Source organism: Sus scrofa, chromosome 1, assembly GCF_000003025.6.
Source record: "Sus scrofa isolate TJ Tabasco breed Duroc chromosome 1, Sscrofa11.1, whole genome shotgun sequence".
Taxonomy (NCBI): Eukaryota; Metazoa; Chordata; class Mammalia; order Artiodactyla; family Suidae; genus Sus; species Sus scrofa.
Genome location: NC_010443.5, coordinates 8,242,660 through 8,266,279, shown reverse-complemented (window position 1 = coordinate 8,266,279; position 23,620 = coordinate 8,242,660). Strand labels below are relative to the sequence as shown.

Below are 23,620 nucleotides of genomic sequence, written 5' to 3'. Positions count from 1 at the left end.
ACACTTAAAGATTCTTGCTTAGAGTAAGTTAAACAATTTCCTATAGAGAAGAAAAGCTCAATGGCTGACAGCCTTGTCATCGAACATTAAATATTACACTTACTACAAAAGTACAGGCCATATCTAATTCTGCTCACAATGATATCTCCGATATTTACCACAATGCCTAGCAAACAGCAGACGCTTCACACCTGTCTATTCAATGAATGAAGTAAGGATAAAAGTAATAAAGATAACACAGAGTAATCTAACCATAAATTTCTGTACCTTGAACTGCATTGTACAAAAGAACTACAAGTTGAGAATCAATTAGAAAACAAAACATACCAAAAAAACCTAAATAACAAAATTAAGGAAAAACATATCAGTTATATATAGTGGTAATGGGAAGCTTGCAACTAGACATAATGCTCATTAGAATTGCACTATAGCTTCTCAACAGTCTACTATTAAATAAGGTAAGTTTCACTTTCAAAGTAGGTTTATTATTTCAACAGATGTGATGTGCCCAGTGCAACAGACAAAGACCAGGTGACTAAACACAGCATAATTCCCATGACCTGAGGGGACTCAGGCACCGTTACCTGACTGCCCGCTGACTGGCTCCGAAGCTCCCTCTACTGGAAGAGTTCTTCCCTCCCTAAGAATTTCCTCCTGTTTGTTCGTCCTCCTCCTCCATCGGCCGCCCTTCCTGGGATGACACCCCCTCCACGGACCTTCCATCATGTGGTGCCCTTGGCGGGGAGTCTCTGTCTGGAAGCGGCCTCTGCGCCGGGGATGCCCCGTGGTCCTGGAACGCGTAGTCCACCAGGGAGTCCCTCACGCCTCCAGGACCACCGAGCCCGTCCTCAGGTTTCGGAGGTGACTGCCGGTCCTCCTTAGGCTCATACAGACTCAATCTCTTCTCGACCACCTCACGAATCAACACTGAAAAAGTATAGGAACAGAAATCACTGTGATTTTTCATGTTTTAGTAGCTGTAATGCTGACTCATAGATGAGTATAAAATATTTCCCAGGCTGCTTCTCTTCCCTGTGTCATGACCTTTTATATGAAGTCAGCATACTTGCCTTCTGCACCACTTAGTGCACTGAATGTGAATTAGATTCAATGCTTTAACAGGGTATCATTTATAAAGTAACAACAGAAGATGTTAATTCTGATCAAATGATGAAAGAACCAAAAACAATATGGAGGGTAAAAATTTGTACCTTTGTTAATATAACTGATAAACTGACAATTTAAGAATCAAAACTATAAAATTAACATTTTTCTTCTATTTATCCTTCCTACTGAAAAAATTCAGAGATGACTTTTAAATAAAATAAAAGAACTTACTGTCAAGCACTGTTCTTCCCACGATGCTGTATTCCATAGTTTTATCAACTTCATTCATTAACCATGGAAGGAATCCTATCTCGATATCTGTAATTTAAAAAGTTAATTTCATTAAGTGATTTTTATAAGTCCTTGGAGGTTGGAAGAATCTGTGCTCTCCCCCCCTTCATGTTACAGATACATCACCATTGTTTTCTTGTAAAACGTCCAATAGACTCACAGGGCATCACCTTTGCACATTCTCTAGAGGGTCACTTTCCTTTTTTTTTTTTTTTTTTTTTTGCTATTTTTTCGCTTCGTGCATGTGGGTTCCAGGCTAGGTCGAATCGGAACTGTAGCGCTGCCTATGCCAGAGCCACAGCAACGCGGATCCGAGCCGTGCATGCTGGATCGTACCCACTGAGCAAGGCAGGACCGAACCCACCTCATGGTTCTAGTCGGATTCGTAACCACTGCGCCAATGGGAATCCACTTTCCTTTCTATTGCGGTAGAAATAGTGTTTTCAAAACTATGAGGCCTTTTTGGGAGTCAAAGCCATTAGAACTGACTTTATAGGCCCGAAGGATGTGGATCAAGGGGGTGGGTGGGTGGGGCAGGGGTGTGGACTAGGACGAGAACTTCAGAGGGAGCCTAATGCAAATCTGGGAGTGAGTAACCCTAACCCTAGCCCTGCCCCTGAAGCCTGGGGCCTGGCGGAGGCTGCTGGAGATTCAGAGCATAGAGGCCAGACAGCATCCGAGAAGAAGGTCAGGTCGAAATGGGTTGGAAACTAGGGGTTTCCAATGGTGAGAAATCTGTTCAAATGAGATGGAAAAAATAGACTCCATGGTGTAAAAAGCCTTTAAAAAAAGGTCCATTACAATACACATTTTAATGTCTTAAGATGGCCCTCGGGGGAACAGACACCTAATTGCCATTTTTCAATGGGTGACAGCAGACACGGTGACAGAATACTATCCCCGCTACTACACGGGGTTTTAATTTGAGGCATGAATCTCCTTGGCAAGTTTTAAGTGCTCTATAACTGACTTTTCCGGCAATCCATGAATGAGAAAAAGGCTCCAGGCCTCTGTGACTAACAGCAAGAAGCCCCACTGGGCCCTAGGGAGCTGGCAGCCTGGAGTCAAAGTCCCGGTCAGTCCCAGGCCACACGCCTGCCTGAGTGAGTGAGGGACAGCAAGGCGATCAGGGTCTCTGAGCCTCAGTTCCTACGTCTGAAAAATGGGAGTTAATCTGCCACACCTACCTCACAGAGCTACTGGGAGGCCAAATGGTATCGTGTAGGAAAACACGATAAAAACCTGAAAGTACAGGAGTTCCCTGGTGGCCCAACAGCTGAGGATTCGGTGCTGTCACTGCCGCGGCTGGGGTTCGACCCCTGGCCTGGGAATTTCCGCATGTCACGGCCATGTACCACCCCCGCCCCCTGCAAAAACACAAACATCCTCATGTCAAGATCTTTGTAAGAGACCTCTTTTTAGTTACAGTACTTTCTTAAAACAATATAACTGATTTTTAAATTTGTTTCAGAGAAAGATTTCAATTCAAAATAAAAACGGGCACAAGACAAATTTCAACAATTAAAAGGATGCTTCCTCAAGCAGAGTTAATCCAACAAAAACCTCCACAGACCTCTTTCAACGGGATCGTAAAAGTAGCCTCCATCCCTGAGGCTGTCGAAGACGGAGGGGAGCAGGTCGGCCAGGTAACGCTGCGCAAAGGCGCGGGCGGCGATTTTCTCTGCAGTCTCGTGATGCTTGTGAACCACTTGCCACTGCTGCTGCTTACGACGCTCCTGCCCAGAGAGAAAGACCACCGGGGACGGTTCCTCAGCTACGACACCCGCCCCCACACCGACTCTAGCGCGCGGGAAGTGTGGACTCCTATTTTCGAACGAGGGACAGCTTGGTGTCTATTACCAGCTCAGATTTTTCATCGAGATTTTTAGTGCATTTCAATAACTAGCAGGAACTGAATTCATAAGAGATGAAGCTTAAGGTAAAACTCATTTTCTGATCCATTTTCCAGTAAGATCATTTCAGGAAACACATGTTTGGCTGTATGGCTGCTATCAAAGAGTAATAATAGTTATATGTATTTTTAATTAGGATTATCACAAAGAACTGCTTATATGAAAATTCAATTTGAAAACGTAGGCCAATAATTCGTCTCATTTGTAATGATTCTTTGAATTTATAAAGCTCTAGAAATTATAAAACCTCTTTTTCTAGTTGCTTGTTGTAGATCATACAAAATCTAAAAAGCTAATGAACTTTCTTCTCTACTCCCATGCAGAGGTGGGAGCATTCATATATTTTCTAATTTTATTTTCAAAGTTCAAACAAATATAAATCTAGATGATTTGTATTTTTCACTTTGTATATTTCCTAAGAGCAAATAAACAAATTTATCTTTTCTTTGTTAAAGACTTGATTATTTCAACAAAGGTAATTTTATCAGTGTTCATTTTATAACAGTGCATAGTCGTGCATTTGTACCACCTTTACCATAAGCCCTAGGCTCTTTATACAATTAATCATTTACTTGGGAGTAGAATTAGTCTAAGTCCATTAGACTAGTACACAACACCCAACAGCTGAGCCACCGTGAGTGCTGAGCCGGATGCTGAGCCCTCTGGGGTGTCCCAGAGCTCCTGGATCATGTACCACCCAGTGTTTCACCGGGGCGACAGTGACTGCCAGACCCAGAGTCTTCAAGTTTAACGAGCCTGGTGTTCTAACTAGAGGTTTCAGGCATATTTTAAAAATTGGACTCTCAAACTTTTCTTTTCTTTCCTGCTTTATTTAGGGCTGCATCTGCAGCATTTGGAAGTTCCCAAGCTAAGAGTCAAATCAGAGCTACAACTGCCTGCCTATACCACAGCCACAGCAATACTAGATCTGAGCCACGTCTGTGACCTACACAACAGCTCACGGCAACGCTGGATGCTTAACCCACTGAGCGAGGCCAGGGATCGAACCTGCGTCCTCATGGTTCCTGGTCAGATTCATTTCCCCTGCACCACAACAGGAACTTCTAAAACTTTTCTTATTAAAAGTGCTAACAACGTATATTTTAGAGAAATGTGCTATAAAGACCCACGTGGTTCTTCTGTATCTCTAAGGGTCTGGAGAAGCGCTGGCTACTGAGAAAAGAGCCAGGATTGCAGCCAGATCCCCTGCTTCTTATTGCCCTCACCCCAGTATACCCCACTGCCACCTTTCTCTACAGTGACTTATGGCAAACTGGCATTCTTTCTTCCTCTAGGACTCATGATACGTAAGAGCGCCCTTCTCTGGAACCTACGTCTTTGAGGACTCAGGGAAGTCTGTTTAGGTGCACTGACACAAGCTGGAATTCAGAGAACTTAAGTCAGTCCACGAAAGATCTGTGATATATGAGAGACCTGAGCGACAAACACTACAGGTCTTTTCTAACATGTCGGCAAAGGTCTTTAGCTCTACTCACACCACACGCGATTCTGAACATAATCAGTTAAAGAGCCAACATCCAAGAAAGAAAACTAAAAGTCCGTACTTTCTCCTCCCGGTGTCGCCTCTCCTGCTCTTCAAGTCGCTGAACTTCAGCGAGCTCGACATTGCGCAGCTCTTCAAACGCATACTGACTGGCCTGCAGGCTCGCCAACTCTTCTTCTTCCATCACTTCCAGAAGGGACTGCTCAATGGTCTTTCCCACCAAAACCTCTAACATCGGTTTAACTTCAAGATCAAAGTCAAAGAGCTTAAACACACAAAGCAAAGCATATTTAACACATTAAGCATGAACCAAATGCTCAGGGAAAACACAGCCAGGAGAGTAGCAAGAATGAGATACTATATACTGAGTGTCTTCCGTGTGCCAGGCACCAGGCTGGTGCTTTATTCATGGTTTCTAGTCCTCAGAATTGCCCTGAAAGGCACAGAGGCTCTTTAGAGGCAAAAATAGACTGAGCCAAAGTTATAAAAAGACCTATGCAATCATCAGAATGAACCAGGTACTCAACAGTTTTTAGATCAAACCACGAAACCCAAGGGAAAGATCTTTGTCTTTTTTTTTTTTTTTTTTGGCTTTTTAGGGCCACACCTGAGGCACATGGAGGTTCCCAGGCTAGGGATCTAATCGGAACTACAGCTGCCAGCCTACACCACAGCCACAGCAACGCTAGATCTGAGCCGCGTCTGTGACCTCCACCACAGCTCACGGCAATGCCAGAGCCTTAACCTACTGAGCAAGGCCAGGGACCGAACCCGCAACCTCATGGTTCCTAGTCAGAGTCGTTCCACTGAGCCACAATGGGAACTCCAAGATCTTTGTCTTTCTCATTCTGACTTTTCTCCTCAATTTTTCCTGTTTTTGATAGCAGTTTGAAGGACAAAAGAACAAAAATAATGGATATTTTGGTGATTCAGCTCTAGGATTTAGAGACGACTATACTCCTCTATGTAGCCTATGAAGACTTATTTCTCAATTTCAATGACAGTTCTTTCAAATTCCTTCGAATCTTAAATCTCACTTAAATCATTATGCACATAAGCACTGTTTTCTCTTCTTCAATTTCATAAATTGGCCTATTTTGCATTCCATACTCATATGATAATATGGTTATTTTAGAATTTTCTTCTAATATAAAGAGATTATCTTCATAAAAGTTATGTAATCTACAAGCAACTAATAGTGGAACTTTTTATACCAGAGATATTATTTTCCTTATGGTGCAAATCTACCTTATATTCACATATTTAGCAAGTATGAAAACACACAAAAATTAATATGTAAATATTCTAAAACATTTCTAATAATTTTTATTTGTGATCAGCAAAGAGGGGAAAACATGGTATTTAAAAACATTTCTGGGCAGCGGCTCAGGATAAAACTGCTGTAGAGAAATCTATAAGGAAATGAAGTAAGTAGAATCTTCCTGACTGTGAGACGGTCTGTACTCATGCTAGGCCTTAACTATTTATAAAGAGCATAGAGGGGAATCTGAATAATGTACTATACCTCTCCTTCTAGTATTTGGGTGGCCACATCTTTGCCAGTTTTGGCAGGAATAAAAAGTGGTGTTGGTGGTCTGTCCAAAAATGCATCTGTTTGGCATTCCATATCAACTTCTATTATGCGGTCAGCAATTTCTTCAAGGTATAATTCTAAGAGAACACCATATACATTGAGTTTGAAATTCTGGTCTATTTCAAATACATATGTGTATTCGAAGCTATAGTTCTTTCAAAACAGAACTGAATGGATCAGGAAATAAGTCTTAGAATACAAATGCTCAAATGGGAGTTCCCGTTGTGGCTCAGTGAGTTACAAACCCAACTAGTATCCATGAGGATGTGGGTTTGATCCCTGACCTCATTCAGTGGGTTAAGGATCTGGCACTGTCGTGAGCTGTGGTATAGGTCACAGACACAGCCTGGATCCCCCACATTGCTGTGACTGTGGTGTAGGCCAGTACCTGCAGTTCTGATTTCACCCCTAGCCTGGAAACTTCCATTTGCTGCAGGTGCAGCCCCAAAAAAGAAAAAAAAAAGTGCTCAAATGTGGGGTTCAATTCACAAAATGCACTAAGTATTTTATACATTTTGAAGACCACAGAGTCAGTCAGGCTAGAACATTTACTAAATGTTGAGAAAGGACTGAACTTTGTATTTGAAAAGGAAACTAAAAAAGCACATGAAACCAAAAATGTCTATAAAATACAAAGCATAACAAGGCATGGAAAATTAACAATCCATCTACTCAGGGTAGGGAAAAAGCATGGTTTGGTTCTCTTCCTTCTGTCCTTGCCATCCAGAAGTATCTCTGATGAATCCTCTCGCCATCTTGGCAGGGTGCAAGGTGAATCCAGAGTAGCTACACTGATCCAAGGAAACCACCAAGTATGGACTGACTATCAATATTCTGTCAACAACACAGCTAGACCCTATAGGTCCAGGTAAGCCTCCAGAGCTGACAACAGCCAGACAGGTAGGACAAGCCTGACACTGGCCTAGGAGAGCCCATGAGGCCCTGGGGAATATGCAACGTGAATGGAGAACACGAGGAGAGAGCAAAAGAGGCTGAGGTGAGAGAGGTGGGGACTCAGATCTAAGTGGGTTTACTCCTCTCCAAAGACAAATCCAACACCAAAATAAAACCAGATTGCTCTCCCTCCTGTTCAGCGATTCATGTTGGGCTATAAAAAGAAAAAAGGAATCACCCCAGAACAGGGCTAATAGAGAATTAATTTGGTAATACATTAAAAAAACAACCCCTCGCCCACTTTCAGCCATACCCAACATGGTTACAATATAGAGCCTGTGAGTTTGTTTAATGCATGGACCTCTCCTGCCATGTACTAGGGAAGTACCAGGCAGCATAACCCATACATAAATAACAAAATGGAGAAGTAAAATGATCCGACTTGGAGATCCGAGCACCCCCGAGCCACCAGGCCGACAGCAGCCCACGCACCTGTCTGCACATCCACGTGCTTTCTGCCCTCCACGGGCTCAGGCGTTCGGGGCCGGAGCTGCTCCTGGGCTCGCCTTTTGGCCAAGGCCCTCCTCTTAGCCTGCTGCCGCCTCTGAATCTCGGCAGGATCGGGCTGCCCAGGCTGGGGGACAGAAAAGGCTTGTGAAATTTACGAAATATTTCTAAAGTATATAGATCTGCTGTTCCCAAACTGAATCCGGGATAGTGAGCAAGCATCTGTCATATAATGCTTCCTGATTATCAGCGACTTGATGATTAAAAATTTGTTTGAACTTTGTCAGGTCATTACAAAGGTATCTGACAACACATAGAAAGCAACTGCAGGGAGTTCCCATCATGGCTCAGTGGTTAACGAATCCGACTAGGAACAATGAGGTTGCAGGTTTGATCCCTGGCCTTGCTCAGTGGGTTAAGGATCTGGTGTTGCCATGAGCTGTGGTGTAGGTTGCAGACGTGGCTCGGATCTGGCATTGCTGTGGCCGTGGCGTAGGCTGGCAGCAACAGCTCCGATAAGATCCCTGGCCTGGGAACCTCCATATGCAGTGAGTACGGCCCTAAAAAGACAAGAAAAAGAAAAAAAGAAAGCAACTTCAAAGTGTGACTGTTAACTGGCATAAAATGGGTGCAGAAACCAGTCTAAAACCTTGTTTTTTGCTCATTCAAGGATTTTTACCATGACTTCCTCCAGTGCCCAGTAAATTGATACAATCATTCAGTCACATACATTTTAATGTGCAGTTAAGAAACTGAAAAGCACGAGAATTTTTTTAAATCTGAATTTCCTTTGGACAGAGTTTCCTTAAAAAATCCACTGGCTCACAGAGAAAATACTCTCAGTTCAAACAAAGCCTGTCCAAGTGCACAAAACAAGAGGTAAGGGATTAAAAATATTCACAGTAGTTCTGCAACATTTTAAGGTCCTTGATTTCATATCTGCATCTCATTTCATAGTCCTTTTCTCTAGCTAACCTGTCTTATCCCAAGGTAAATATAAAAAGAAAAGGAGAAATATAAAAGTAATTTGCATGGAAGCATTAATATTTTAAATTAGAATTCTAAAAATACTGTTATTGAAACATTATAGTTTTTTAAAAAGAAAAAAGAAAATTACCTATAATCCCATATCGCCAATACAATGGCTCCTGTAACATATACAGGTTATGGAGTTCCCATCGTGGCTCAGCGGTTAATGAATCTGACTAGCATACATGAAGACGCAGGTTCGATCCCTGGCCTTGCTCAGTGGGAGGATCTGGTGTTGCCATGGGCTGTGGTGTAGGTTGCAGATGTGGCTCGGATCCAGAGTTGCTATGGCTGTGGTTTAGGCCGGCAGCTACAGCTCCAATTGGACCCCTAGCCCGGGAACCTCCATATGCTGCAAGTGCAGCCCTAAAAAGCAAACAAAACAAAACAAAAACAGGTTTTTTTGACGTTGTGATACCATACATTTTACACCGTTTTCCTAATTAAACATTACCTAGCGTAAACTTTCCCCACATCTGCATTATAGAGTGGAAAGGAGAACATTGGTTCTGAAGCTTAAATTCCAACTCTTTAATTAATTTTGTCTTTTTTGGCTGCCCTGCAGCATATGGAGTTCGCCAGACTCTAACCACTGTGCTGGGCGCATATCGAACATGTGTCTTGGTGTTGCAGAGACACCGCGATCCCGTTGTGCCACAGCGGGAACTCCTCAACTCTTTAATTTATTAATTACCAGGATCAGTAAAACCTGGACTAAAACCACATTTTCAGATATTCAGTTTTCTGTATGAGAATACCATCTATGTAGGTTTTTTATAAGGAACAAATTAGATGATAATGTAACAAGCCTAACACAACACCTGTCATAGACTAGTTCTTCCCCTATATAGTTATCAGTTCCTTTTATTATAAAATAACATAACCACATTTCCAAAAAGAAAAGATATATCATCTCCAGTTTTGTTTTTCTAATACAATTACTAATATCACTTTGGGATTGTTCAATGGAAGTTTTTTCCTGTGTATAAAGTATATATTCTACATTACTGTAAATATTATAAATAACCATGCTTGATTTATTTCCATCTTTTTATGGAACAGAATTATAAACGTCAGCCTTGAAAGATTTATGATAACAAAAATGCAACAAGTTCAGTTTAGAAATGCATTGCCCAACTTACCTGTTTCAAGATCTAGTTATTTCTTTTTAGAAATGTGTTACTTTGAAATAATTCACAGAAGGCTGCAAAAACAGTACATAGAGTACATATGCTTTATCCAGCTTCTTTCAATGGTGATATTTTATACAATTATAATAGAATATAAAAATCAGGAAATTAACATTTATAAAATACTAGTGGATCTTACTCATTTTTCACAATTTTTACATGCACTGATTTGTTTTTGTCTGTGTACCCAGGTCCATGTGATTTTACCCTACGTATAGATTTGTGTAACCACCACATCAGAGACCTACCTCATCCCAAAGGAGCCCCTGTGCATTACTCTATATTTATATTCTATATAAGTCCCACCTTCATTCCTGCGCCCTGACGACTAATCTGTTCCCTATCTCTAAAGCTTTATCTTTTCTAAAGATTGTTATATACAAAGAATCATTCTGTATGTAACCTTTTGAGGTTGGCTTTTTTTTCACCAAGCATAATGTCCTTGAGGCCTACCCAGGTTGCTGCATTTATCAATAGTTGGTTCCTTTTTGTTAGCTGTACCTGAGGGCAGGGATGAACCAGGCTTGTTTAACCATTTACATCCGGCTCTAATGAACATTCATCCGTGTACAGGTTAATACGTAAACACAAGTTCCCATTTCTCTTGGATAAATGTCTAAGAGTACAATTGTGGACTCGAATGGCAAGTGCAAGATAGTTTTTATAAGCAGCCACTGAACAATTTTCCAGGGTCGATTACCATTTTACTCTCACATCTGCAATGTGGCGGAGTTCCAGGTGCTCCACTCCTCACAGGCACTTCTTTTAAAATTTTACCTTGTCCAACAGGTGTGTAGTTACATCACTGTGGTTTTAATTTGTATTTCCCGATCGTTAATAATGCTGACATTTTAATTTTTTTTATTTTTTGTCTTTTTAGCTATTTCTTGGGCCGCTCCCACGGCACATGGAGGTTCCCAGGCTAGGGGTCAAATCGGAGCTGTAGCTGCCAGCCTACACCACAGCCACAGCAACGCGGGATCCGAGCCGCATCTGCAACCTACACCACAACTCACGGCAACGCCGGATCCTTAACCCACTGAGCAAGGGCAGGGACTGAACCCGCAACCTCATGGTTCCTAATCGGATTCATTAACCACTGTGCCACGACGGGAACTCCAATGCTGACATTTTTAAATGTGCTTATTTGCCATCCATTTTCTCCTTTGATGAAATATCTGTTCATGACTTTTGACCATTTTCCATTTTTTAGTAAGTTTTTTTAACTTTTGAGTTTTGAGAGTTCTTTAATATATATCCCAAATATAAGACCTTTGTCAGGTATTTGGTTTGCAAATATTTTCTTCCAGCTTGTAGCTTGTTTTTTCACCCTCTTATAAGAGTTTTCCACAACACGAACGTCTCTAATTTTGATGGAGTCCAATTCTTCCTGTTTTTCTTCTATAGACTGTGCCTTGGCTGGCACATATAAGAACTCTGAGTAGCCCTAGATGCTGAAGGTTTTCCCTAAAAGTTTAAATGTAAAGTTTCTCACTTGTCTATGTCTCTATACCTCTGCCAATACCACCCTGTCTTGATACAATTACTGATTTCACACACAGTGAATTCTAACACTGAGTAAAGTGATTCCTCTCACTTTATGCTTCTTTCTCAAAATGGTTTTAACTGTTTTAGTTCCTTGCTTTTCCATGTGAAGTTTTAGACTAAGCTTATCTAGAGCTGCACGAATCTTGCTGGAATTTTGATAGGAACTGTTTTATAAACCAACTTGGGACAATTAACATCTTCACTATGCTGAGTCTTCCCATTCATGCACACAGTATGACTTTCCATAGTTTCCAAGTCTTTAAATTGTCTTTGACTCATCAGTATTTGATAATGTTTATTTTATAGACCCTGCACATGTTTTAACAGATTTATACTCAGGTATTCCTGGCTTAATTTCATAATCATATTATCTGCAATTAGGGATAGCTTTCTTTTAAAATTTATTATTACTATTATTATTTTGCTTTTTAGGGCCGCATCTGTGGCATATGGAGGTTCCTAGGCTAGGGGTCAAATCAGAGCTACAGCTGCCGGCCTACACCACAGCCACAGCAATGCAGGATCCTTAACCCACTGAGCAAGGCTAGGGATCGAACCCGCAACCTCATGGTTCCCAGGTGGATTCACTTCTGCTGCACCACAACGGGAACTCCAGGGATAGCTTTACTTCTGACCTGGATCTAGCACTGGCTAGAACTTCCGGCATTATGAGTGGTGAGGATAAATACTCTTGCCTTGTTCAATGTCTTAAGGGGAAAGCATTCATTCCTTCACCTTTAAGTATGATATTAGTTGTAGATATTTTATGGATGCTTTTCATCAAGCTGAGGCTGTGTTTACTACAAATGAGTGTTGAATTCTGTTAAACATTTTTCTTCTTCAATGAGTATGATCACAGAATTTCTTTTTTTTTTTTTTTTTTTTTTTTGGTCTTTTTAGGGATGCACCAGAGGCATAGGTAAGTTCCCAGGCTAGCTGTTGAATTAGAATTGCAAATGCCCACACGGCAATGTCAGATCCAAGCTGCACCTGCGACCTACACCACAGCTCCCAGCAATGCTGGATCCTTAACCCACTGAACAGGGCCAGGGACAGAACCTGCATTCTCATGGATACTAGTTGGGGTCATTACTGCTGAGCCACGACAGGCTCTCCCTCTTTCTTTAACCTGCTGATGTGGTGGGTTATACTGATTTACAAATGTTGGAACACACTTGCATTCATGGAACAAATCCTGCTTGGTCACAACTTTATATATTGATGGATCTACTGGCTAATATTTTGGTAAGGATTTGTTGGTTTGTTTGTTTTTGGCTGCCCAGAAGCACATGGAACTCCCATGCAAGGGATCAAATCCGAGCTGCAGCTATAGCAACACCGGATCCTTAACTGACTGTACTGGGCCAGGGATCTAGCCCGTGTCCCAGCATTCCCAAGACGCTGCTGATCCCACTGCGCCACGGCGGGAGCTCCTTGATAAGGATTTTTTGTATCTACAATCATGATAGTTATTGGTCTATAGTTTTCTTTGTTTTTATTATATTTGCCTGATTTGGGCATCAGGGTAATGCTAGCTTCATAAAATGTTGGCAAGTATCCCTTCCTCTTTTATTTTCTGAAAGAGATTTGGGTAGAATTGATGCTAATTTTTTTTTTTTTTTTTTTTTTTTTTGGGCTGTGCCTACAGCACGTGGAAGTTCCCGGGCCTGGGACGGACCATGCCACAGCAGTGGCAACACTCCTCCTTAACCCACTGTGCCACAAAAGAACTCCTGATGCTAATTATTTTTAATTTCACTGGCAGAATTCTCCAGTGAAACCATGTGGGCCTGGAGATCACTTTGGGGAAGTTAACTTCGTGTTAAAAGTAAATTTGGGTCGTCTGCAGAGTCTGGAATTGGTCCATCTCATCTGCGTTGTTGGACTGACCTGTGTAGAGTCATCTGCAGTGTTCCGTTATCATCCTCGCAATCTTTTAATGGCTGCAGTATCTGCAGTCATAGCCCCTGATGCTCACTCCTGATATTTGATGTTTGCTTCTGTTTTTGATAGTCTTGCTAGAGGTTTAGCAATTTTATTAATTTTTCAAAAAGCCAATTCTCACTCTAGCTGGTTTCAAGATTTTTTTGTTTTCACAAGTTTTTGATGTGTCTTGGTATGAATTTTGTAGGTTTATGACTTTGGTCAAATTTGTGGGATTTACAACACTGTTTCTTCAAGTATAAATATTGTTTCAATCTCACGCTTTTTCTTCTCTCCTGAGACTTGGCTGACATGAATTTAGATACTGTTTTCATTCATTCATGAATTCATTCAGTAATGAACTTCATTACTGTTTCTCAGCTTTTTGAGTAATTTTTTTTTTGGGGGTGGTCTACTTTCTTTCTGTTCTTCAGACCAGGTAATTCCATTGATTTATTTTTGTATTCATTGATTGTTTTCTATGTCATCTCCGATGAGTCCATCTTTGAGTTTTTATTTAGGTTACTAGAATTTTCAGTTCTGTATTTTCCATTTGGTTCTTTTTTTTTTTTTTTGGTCTTTTGTCCTTTTAGGGCTGCACTGGCGGCATATGGAGGTTCCCAGACTAGGGGTCGAATCGGAGCTGTAGCCACCGGCCTACACCACAGCTACAGCAACACTGGATCCGAGCCACGTCTGCAACCTACACCACAGCTCACGGCAACGCGGGATCCTTAACCCACTGAACAAGGCCAGGGATCGAACCTGCAACCTCATGGTTCCTTGTCGGATTCATTTCCACTGCACCACGAGGGGAACTCCCCATTTGGTTCATTTTTGTATCTCCTACTTCTTTGCAAAGATTTTCTATCTTTTCCATTTGTTTCAGTAATGTTCCTAATTTTTCATTTTTGATTGAAACATTTTTATGAGTACTGCTTCAAAGTTCTTGTCAGGTTATTCCTCTGTCTGGGTCATCTTGGCTCTTGGTGTCATCTCTTGACCGATTTTTTTTTTCTTTTTTGCTTTTTAGGGCCACATCTTTGGCATGTGGCGGGTCCTGGCTAGGGGTCAAATCGGAGCTACAGCTGCCAGCCTGCACCACAGCCACAGCCACACCAGATTCTTAACCCAATGAGCGAGGCCAGGGATTGAACCCAAGTCCTTGAGGATGCTAGTCAGGTTTGTTAACCACTGAGCCATGAAGAGAACTCCTTGACTGGTTTTCTCACTCAGGTTGTGCCTGCCCTGGTTTCTGGTATGATTTGAGTGAATTTTACACTGTATTCCAGACATCCTGAGTATTATGTTCTGAGACTTTGGATCTTGATCTTTTTGGCAGGAAGTCACTCCTTTTGCTTTAGTGTGCAGGCACGGGTGGAGACGGAAGTTCACTATCCTACTGGGTCCCATGGACACGAGGCACTGAAAAATGGGGGCAAGGGCAACTTGTAGCATCTTTCCGGTGCCGGGGGGTGGGGGTGGGAGCATCACTATGCTGACACTGGTGCTGCTGACTCTAGAGCTGGGGTATCGGGGGGCTGAGCTCTGACTAGCACCGCCTCACTTCACCTTGTTCCTCCTGTTGCTGCCAGATAGTCAAGAATTCAGCTCCTTCCCAGCTCTGCTAATGCCACCCCACTTTTCTAGGAAAGATCTGCTTATACCATCTCTTACCACCTCACTGCCCTGAGTGAGGACAGCACGTTGGCTTCCTGCTCTGTGCCAACACCACCCCAGTGGATGAATCGGAGGGCTGATCTGTCCTGCTGCTGCCATGTGGAGACAGAGGTCCAGCTCTCTAGCCTCGATGATGCCAGGGGGAGGGGCAGGGCAGTTTTCCTCCTGGCATCTGGCTGGGGAAGGGGTAGTATGGTAAAAGGTTTCTGTTCTACGAACCCACCCTCTGTCTTTGGATAGAGGGAGCAGGCTTTTCTTAGGGCGTTTTGTGGTTCCAGGCTGAAGCCTTCTCTGGCACTCTGGGATACCTGAGAGGCAAAAAGAATGCCAGGGAACCGATCACTTCCATGCGTTCAAATCCTGAGGTCCCTGGCCTTTCTACTTCCTGCTCGCCACCTTTGGGAATTTTCCTGTATCTGTTTGTGGTGCTACGTCCAGGGACTTTCAGTTGTAAGAGGAGGAACAGGAAGGAAATGGGGAATTCCTGCTTGTCTGGAACTGAAGTCTCGGCACAGACCTTTAAGGGAAGGTGCTGATTAACTGACTGAAGAACTAAAAAAAAAAGGGAGATGAAATCATCGCAATATTAGTTTCTGAAAAAGGACTAAAAAGCAACAATTCTCCCCTCTGCTCTGAGGTCTGCCAGCATTCACTGTTACCGCCATAAGAAAGTGTGCAGTCACTGTTTCTACATGCTGGTGCCTGAGCAAGCTGTAGCAGGCTGCCTGGAGAAGTACTTAATACTACATATCCCCGTGTCCAACCTCTGGGAGCTCTAACGCATTAGATCCACGGTATGGCTGAAGCATATATATTTTTAATGAGTTTTCTAGGTAATTTTGATGTACACTGATTCAGAAGGTCCAATATCCCAAATGTCACCATGTGGAATTGGGCATGTATTTGTCACATAGTGTTTACAAACTAACTATATTTCACTTCTGCGCCAAGGAACCATCACTCTTCATAGCGGACTAGTTCTCACTCATCTCTGTATGCAAGTGCCCGGCACAGGATTTTCGACTCAGTAAGTATTTGTTGAGTAAACTAAAGAAAAGAAGCATAAATCAGACTTTCTACTTAAATAATGCTAACAGTACCGGAGTATGAGATAATTTAAACAACCCGAAACCTATTCGACCCGTGCTCCTCCAGGTGTGGTCCTCAGACTCACGCTGTCCATGGACGGTCTGAACTGGTCCGTGACAGCTCAATTACAGAAACTGAGAGCTAATGTTTCGGAACTTTTGCAATAGTTTTCCTCAGTTCTGTTAACATAATAAAACAAAAACTGGGGCTTGTATTTTTTAAAGTACTTTTAATTGCGGTAAAACACACATAAAATTTACCACCTTAACCATGTGTGAGTGCACCATTCAGTGGCCTTGACCACATTCGCAGGTGCAGCCATCCCCGCCATCCACCTCCAGGACGCGTTCATCCTGCAGACTATACTCTGTATCCATGAAATAATAACCCCTTATCCCCCCACCCCTCCGGCCCCGGGAACCACCATCTGGCTTATGTTGTGCAGGTCTTTTTTTTTTTCTTTCATTTTTCTAGTAATCCATCTTTGTTTTATTTTATAAACATTCTGGTGTGTGACGGACCAGAAATTAAAAGAAAGAAACAAACTGGTCCTTCGCCACAGGTGGTCTGGAGTGCCCTGGCTGAGACCGCCGCGCTGCACTCACCGGCGGTTCTGCCTGTAGCGCGTACGTGTTGCCCCGGATCACCCTCCTGTCGTACATTATGTTTCCATAACGAACAGGTTCTTCAGCTCTATGGAAAAAAAAAAATCTCTAAATAACAATTGTAAGAGAGTGTGGGGATCTATGAAGTCAACTCACTTTTAACAGGATGTGAACTACGATGAAAAAGGTTTTTTGGCCACGCCCACAGCACGTGGACGTTCCTGGGCCAGTGATCGAACCCTCACCACAGCAGCAACCTCAGCCACTGAGGTGACAATGCCACGTCCCTAACTCACTGTGCCACTTAGACTAAGATGAAAATATTTCAAGAAAACGGATTTTTTTTTTTTTTTTAGGACAGTCCATTTTAGGAGACAAGACATCATATTATTTACAGCTCACAATAAGCTTCAGGTTGGGAACAATGGTTGCCATTCGACTGAAGAGGAAGCAGACTCAGAAAGGAGTCTGCCGGAGATGACCCAGCTGGTGAGAGTCAGAGCTGGATTTAGGCTGGAAATCTTAGACTACTTAACAAACGTGAAAACAGCCCAAATGAAGAAAGGCCTGCCCTAAAGGACTAAAAAAATTACGAATCAAGAATTAAAATGTAGGCGTTTCCGTTGTGGCTCAGCAGGTCAAGGACCCGCGACACAGTCTCCCAGAGGATGCAGGTTCTGTCCCTGGCCTTGCTCTGTGGGTTAAGGATCCAGCACTGCTGTAAGCTGTGGCAAAGACTGCAGATGCGGCTCAGATCCCATGTTGCTGTGGCTGTGGTGTAAGCCAGCAGCTGCAGTTCTATTTGACTCCTAGCCTGGGAACTTCCATATGCCTCAGGTACGGCCATAAAAAGAAAAAGAAAAAGGAATTAAAAAGTTACATTGGAGTTCCCGTCGTGGCGCAGTGGTTAACGAATCCGACTAGGAACCATGAGGTTGCAGGTTCGATCCCTGCCCTTGCTCAGTGGGTTAACAATCCGGTGTTGCCGTGAGCTGTGGTGTAGGTTGCAGACGCGGCTCGGATCCCGCGTTGCTGTGGCTCTGGCATAGGCTGGCGGCTACAGCTCCCATTAGACCCCTAGCCTGGGAAACTCCATATACCGTGGGAGCGGCCCAAGAAATAGCAAAAAGACAAAAAAAAAAAAAAAAGTTACATTAATAGAATCAGGCTTCCAAAATAAGTTAAATTTCTTATTGTTCTTTAAGCTCGAAAACATTTTTAAGTGACATTGTTTTAAATGATTTTTTTTTTTAGGGCTGCACCTGAGGCACATGGAGGTTCCCAGGCTAGGGGTCTAATTGGAGCTACAGCTGCTGACATGCGAGCCACATCTGCAACCTACACCACAGCTCACAGCAATGCCGGATCCTTAATTCACTGAGAGAGGCTAAGGATCGAACCCATGACCTCATGGTTCCTAGTTGGATTCGTTTCCGCTGAGCCATGATGGGAACTCCAAAATGATATTGTTTTAAATGTTAATAAATTTTAATTTCAGAGATCAGAATGATCAATAGTAGAATATGTACAGTTGATATTTTTGTTCAGAATTCTTTAAATGATATCTGATTTGTGGCTACAAAACCAAATACTGACCTACACCAATAAGAGTACTCTGTTAGAAATGACGCTGTGAGGGGTAGCGAAGTACGTATTTATCATATATTGAAGCCACCACCAGATAGCCTGACATCTAATACTGCCTAAAACCCAGATATGCCTCACTGTTCAAATTACCTGACCCCTGGGTAGAGTTCAGCTCAGCAGACACTCCCCCACTGAAGCACTTTCTAGCTGGGGCCTCCATGATGCCACGATATTATTCCAAATGCTTTTCTGCTCTTTCTCTGACTCCACTTCCTCAGCCTGGGTCTGCTAGCTCCCCGACTGGAGGATGTGCTCCTGATTCAGTCTTCTCTTGTCCTCTGTTCACCTCATCCATTTTTCTCCATATACCTAAAATTCCCAATTTTATTTTACCTTTAATTCAGAACACTCGTCTGCGAAGATATGGTATATATACACAATATAAGATTACTCAGCCATAAAAAAGAACAAAATATGCCATTTGCAGCAACATGGATGCAACTGGAGCCTCTCATACTAAGTGAAGTCAGAAAGAGAAAGACTAATATATGATGTCACTTATATCTGGAATCTAATGTGCGGCACAAATAAACCTTTCCATAGACAAGAAACTCAAGGACTTGGAGAACAGACTTGTGGTTGCTGAGGGGGAGGGAGTGGGATGGCCTGGGAGTCTGGGATTAATAGATGCAAAGTACTGCATTTGGAGTGGAGAAGCAATGAGATCCTGCTGTACAGCACAAGGAACTATATCTAGTCACTTGTGATGGAACATGATGGAGGATAATGTGAGACAAAGAATGTATATATATGTATCACTGGGTCACTCTGCTGTACAGTAGAAAATTGACAGAACACTGTAAGCCGACTATAATGGAAAAAAATAAAAATCATTAAAAAAATTAAAAAATAAACCTCCTAGAGCTAATTAAAAGTAATAGGATAAATTTTTTGTTTTTATGCTACCAAAAGACAAAAAGAAGAAAAAAAAAAAAAAACTTAACACCTATTGCTGGAGAAGATGTGGGGAAAAGGATATGTTTAAAACATTCCTGGAGGAGAGATATTTTGTCTATTTGTCTGTATTAAAAATATACATGACTTAATCCCACCCTGGCAATCTGCCTCATAGAAATAGAAAGGCCAGTACATAAGGCTGTTTTTTGAAACCTCCTTTGTGGTTAAAAACTTGAAGCAAACTGAGTATCAATGGTATAAAATTTTAATAACATATGCTACCAGATGATATCATGCTCCTATTAAAAATAATTAGAGGACTTTCCATAAAAATTAAGTAAGAAAAGGAAGAGGCTGAGAATTGTGTATAACATGTTACCATTGCTATGAAACAGACAAAGCCCTAGCAGGTGTGTATACAGCATATCCTTGCACATAAATATTCAAGCAGGGAGAAAAGTACAAAAGTATTCATCCAAAGTCATTAACATGGTTTTGAGGCAGGAGAGGGAGAGTAGGTTTGCAAAGGAAGGGGCTGGGGAATAAGGCTGTACCCACAATAAGAATAATGATGATAAGTCCATTTACTAAAAAATTAGGTCTGTAAATGCATGTACACATAAATAAGTGAGGGGAAAAAAATTAAAGCTTATAAAATGGGGGGGGTAACCAACTGCAGACTAATATGTGTAGAATGGTTCTATTTTGGAAATAACCCTTCTGTACATATGTACATAGGCTCATATATATGTGTACCAGGAAGGAGGTATGGAAAAATAATATAAGATTGTTAAATCTGGTTACAACAGGGAAGTGGAAGTAGAGGTGGGTGGGAGATAATTACCTTTGCCTTTATTCATCCTTATTTTGTATTTTTCATTTTCTTCAACAAGTATATATTACTTCTATAAATTGAAAATCACCAGTAAGGACAACTTTAAACTGAAAAATCAAATAGACACACATACAAAAGAACCCCTTCTAAAGGCTTGAATCAACAGATTATTTCAATATACCAATCAACTAACTCTTAAAACTGTGCTTAATGAACCACCACTGATTCTTATTTCACCTGTTGCTGTGATTTAATAGGAATGATTTGCAAGAAACGACTTCAAGGCACCAAAACGTATTTCTGAAAGGAATCCCTTTTAAAATCAAATCCTTTTAAAACATAAATAATTAAAATTAAAATTTTCTATTTTGGCCTTCTTAAAGCAATAGACATTCCTTATCTTAAAAAAAGTCTTTATTGTCAGGATAATATAATTATGAATTTAGACTGAATAAGTGTCGAGAGCTACACTGCTCATGTTCAACCAGTGATTCAACAATGTGGGCTGAGGGCTACGTCAGGCACGGTCTTGAGGGGGTAAAAGTCACAAAGGTTCCTACTTCCATGGAGCCTGTGTTCTTGGAAAGTTCTGCTGATTCCAAAATGTGAGGCTTATGGAAAGAATTTTAAAAGAACCATGACATTTAAGGTTCTTTCTAAATACAGATATTTGGGAGTTCCTACTGTGGCGCAATAGGATTGGCGGCATCTCTGGAGCTCAGGGACTTTCCGGGTTCAATCCCCAGCCCTGCACAGTGTGTTAAGGATCCAGCATTGCCACAGCTGCAGGGTAGGTCAGCACTGTGGCTCAAGTCTGATCCCCGGCTGAGGAATTCCACATGCTGTGGGGCAGACATAAAAGAAAAAAAAAAAATTTTTTTTTTTTAATGTAGAAGTTCCCATTGTGGCTCAGTGGGTTAAGAACCTAAGTATCCATAAGGATGTGGGTTCCATCCCTGGCCTTGATCAATGGGTTAAGGATTCAGAGTGTCCACAAGCTGCAGTGTAGGTAGCAGCTGTGGCTGGTGCTGTATGCCGGCAGCTGCAGCTCTGACGGGACCCTTAGCTTGGGAAATTCCATAAGCCACGGGTGCGACCCTAAAATAAACAAACAAATACGGATATTTGAATATTTGCAAATACTCATGAAAGTAAAAGCACAAATTGGGGGCCTAAACCTGATTCCTGTCCAAAGACTGTATGGTAACCGCTTGGCTCCCCTTTTGGTGTGTGACACCTTTGTCCCTCAGTTTCCCCGTGCATAATGGAGTTATACAACCAACTTTACAGCACTGGGGACTAAGAAAGTGTATGCAAATGCTCCTAGAAGGGGCAACAATAAACACCAGTTGACTCAAAGTTAGTGAAAATAAGTCGGTTTCCTGTACATGTTATCGATCATGCCAGCATCAGTACCACTGAAAGTTAACTAATGCCCTTTCTTGCTTCATTCCTCCACACCACAGTAAAGTCCTTTAGGGAGAAATTTTATTTCGCAGAATGCAGAGGAAAGAAAGCAGCAGAGGCAGGTTTTCCCAGGGCTAAGGGCCAGCAACCCGCGGTCCCAGGATGGGGGTTGGGGAGTGTCGACCACACGGGCTGGTTTGCTCACTCACGGTTGCATCAGGTTGTCCCGGTAACGGCGACGCTGGCAGGGCAGGGCCCGGGGCCGGCTGGTGTAGGTATAGGTGGCCATGGCCGGAGAGGCGCGGTCCGTCAACGCGGAGGCCACGTCCGGGGTCGGACCGCTTCGCTTTCGGTGAAGCTTGGCTTCGAAGCAGGTGGGCACTAAAGTGTCGTGGGAGCCGGCGAGGTGCACGGAGTGCCAAGGGCAGGGACTCCGCGACGCAAGGACAAGCGGCAAGAAAGGAGGCGGGCGGGACCGGAGGCTGCCAGGGCAGGAGGTGGGAGCTACGTTCGGCTTACTCCAGGCAGCACAGAGCCCGCCCGCGGCGCCTCCACCGGTTGCCAAGCAACCCAACGTTCCGTCTGGGGGCGGGACTTCCGGGCAGTTCCGGCTGGCGGGTTTCGCGAGAAGGCCCGGGCTCTGGGGCACTTCCGGTTTTGGACTCCGCCCATCCGCGCCTCCCTTGCAGATATGCCTGCTCATGAGTGAGATGGGCATGGTGGCCCCCTGGCCCGGCTTTTGAGTGTGGGTTTGCTGGGCCAGTGTCGGCGCCGTGTCCCAGGCCGAATTCCTTGAGGGCCGTCCTCAATTGTTAACCCCTCCACTGCCGCCGCGCCTCTACGCCGGGCGGTCCACCTGCAATCTCACACCCATGGCACCCGGCCTCAGCTCTGTTACGTGCCAGGGCCGGACGAGGGCTTCCCTGCTGTCTCCTCCCAGCACTGCCACCTCTTCAGCCCTGGGGGCCAACTGCTGCGGCCTCCGCAGCTGGTCTGCATTTCCCGCCTGGCTTCTCTGCCTGCCGCTCTGTTGATCGGCCTTCAGGGGGCGCTGTGGCGCACAGGGCGTGGAGGGCCCCCCGCAGACATCTCATTTTGGGAAAGGTGGGCGCTTTGTTGAGTTTTTTAAGCCACCTGTGTGTGCCCTGAAGAATGATGAAGCATCATGGGGTGGATCTGCCCTTAGAAACGCAAATGCATTGGTTTTAGTATTAACAGTGTAAAAGTTACTGTTTTGTGTAAGTGAAGTTTATGCATCCGTGAGTGATCAGTTACTTGCATTCTTCGGTTCAGCTTAATGCTTGGATTTAAATCCAAGTTCTGCAGTGTACTAGACTCATAACCTCTGGCAAGGTAATGTTTCTGTGCTTCATCTTGCTAATCTGCAAAATGCGGGTAATAGAATTTATCTCTTAGAGTTTTCATGACGATTAAAAAACCTAAGTATCTTTAGATCTGTGTCTAGTAAGTGATAAACCATCCTATTAAGATCTAGATCCCTCCTGTGCTTTGAAGCTTATGGCCTAAAGCAGATGTAGGCGTTGTATAAACGCTAATACAAGGTGTGTGGTAAATACTAGAGGTAAAAACACTGCGTGAAGATTTTAGTTCTGAACACTTAATTGGAGGTAATTTCTGAATGGGCTAAAGGAGAAAGTGGCATTTAAGTTGTGTTTGATATGTGTAGAAAGGATGAAAGATGACTCAAAGATTTTTGATTAAACATTGGACATTGTATAGAAAAAATTGCAGAGGAGCAGGCACTGGCTGATGTTGTCTTTCTTCAGAGGTGGTTTTCAGCTGACAGGGTAAGAGCAAATGACCTTTAAGCAAGGATTCAGACTTTGGGATCACTTTCTGGTTTGCCCTTATTCCAAAGCATAGGCCTTCAGGAGTCTCAACAGAAAAACCACATCAGTTTGGGGGAGAGCAGCACAGGCAGAAGAGGAGCTGACCCACA

At 43.0% G+C, this 23,620-nt stretch overlaps 1 protein-coding gene across 1 annotated transcript; it reads right to left on the bottom strand.

The window, feature by feature from the left end:
• On the bottom strand, positions 464 to 23,103 carry RSPH3 (radial spoke 3 homolog). Its single transcript, XM_001926970.6, has 8 exons — positions 21,870 to 23,103; positions 16,875 to 16,962; positions 7,796 to 7,937; positions 6,341 to 6,486; positions 4,877 to 5,080; positions 2,972 to 3,134; positions 1,339 to 1,425; positions 464 to 927 (listed from the first exon to the last, which is right to left on the bottom strand). The coding sequence occupies exons 1-8, from the start codon at positions 22,376 to 22,378 to the stop codon at positions 641 to 643; spliced, it is 1,626 nt and encodes a 541-aa protein (XP_001927005.6). The 5' UTR covers positions 22,379 to 23,103; the 3' UTR covers positions 464 to 640.

Excerpts from the sequence above, each read along its gene's own strand:
- RSPH3 (XM_001926970.6), bottom strand. The coding sequence starts at position 22,378 with ATGCCCATCTCACTCATGAGCAGGCATATCTGCAAGGGAGGCGCGGAT. Across the intron at positions 16,963-21,869 it reads CGGGACAACCTGATGCAACC|AGCTGAAGAACCTGTTCGTT; the intron begins GTGAGTGAGCAA and ends TTTTTTCCATAG. Across the intron at positions 6,487-7,795 it reads GCACGTGGATGTGCAGACAG|AATTATACCTTGAAGAAATT; the intron begins GTGCGTGGGCTG and ends GTGTTCTCTTAG.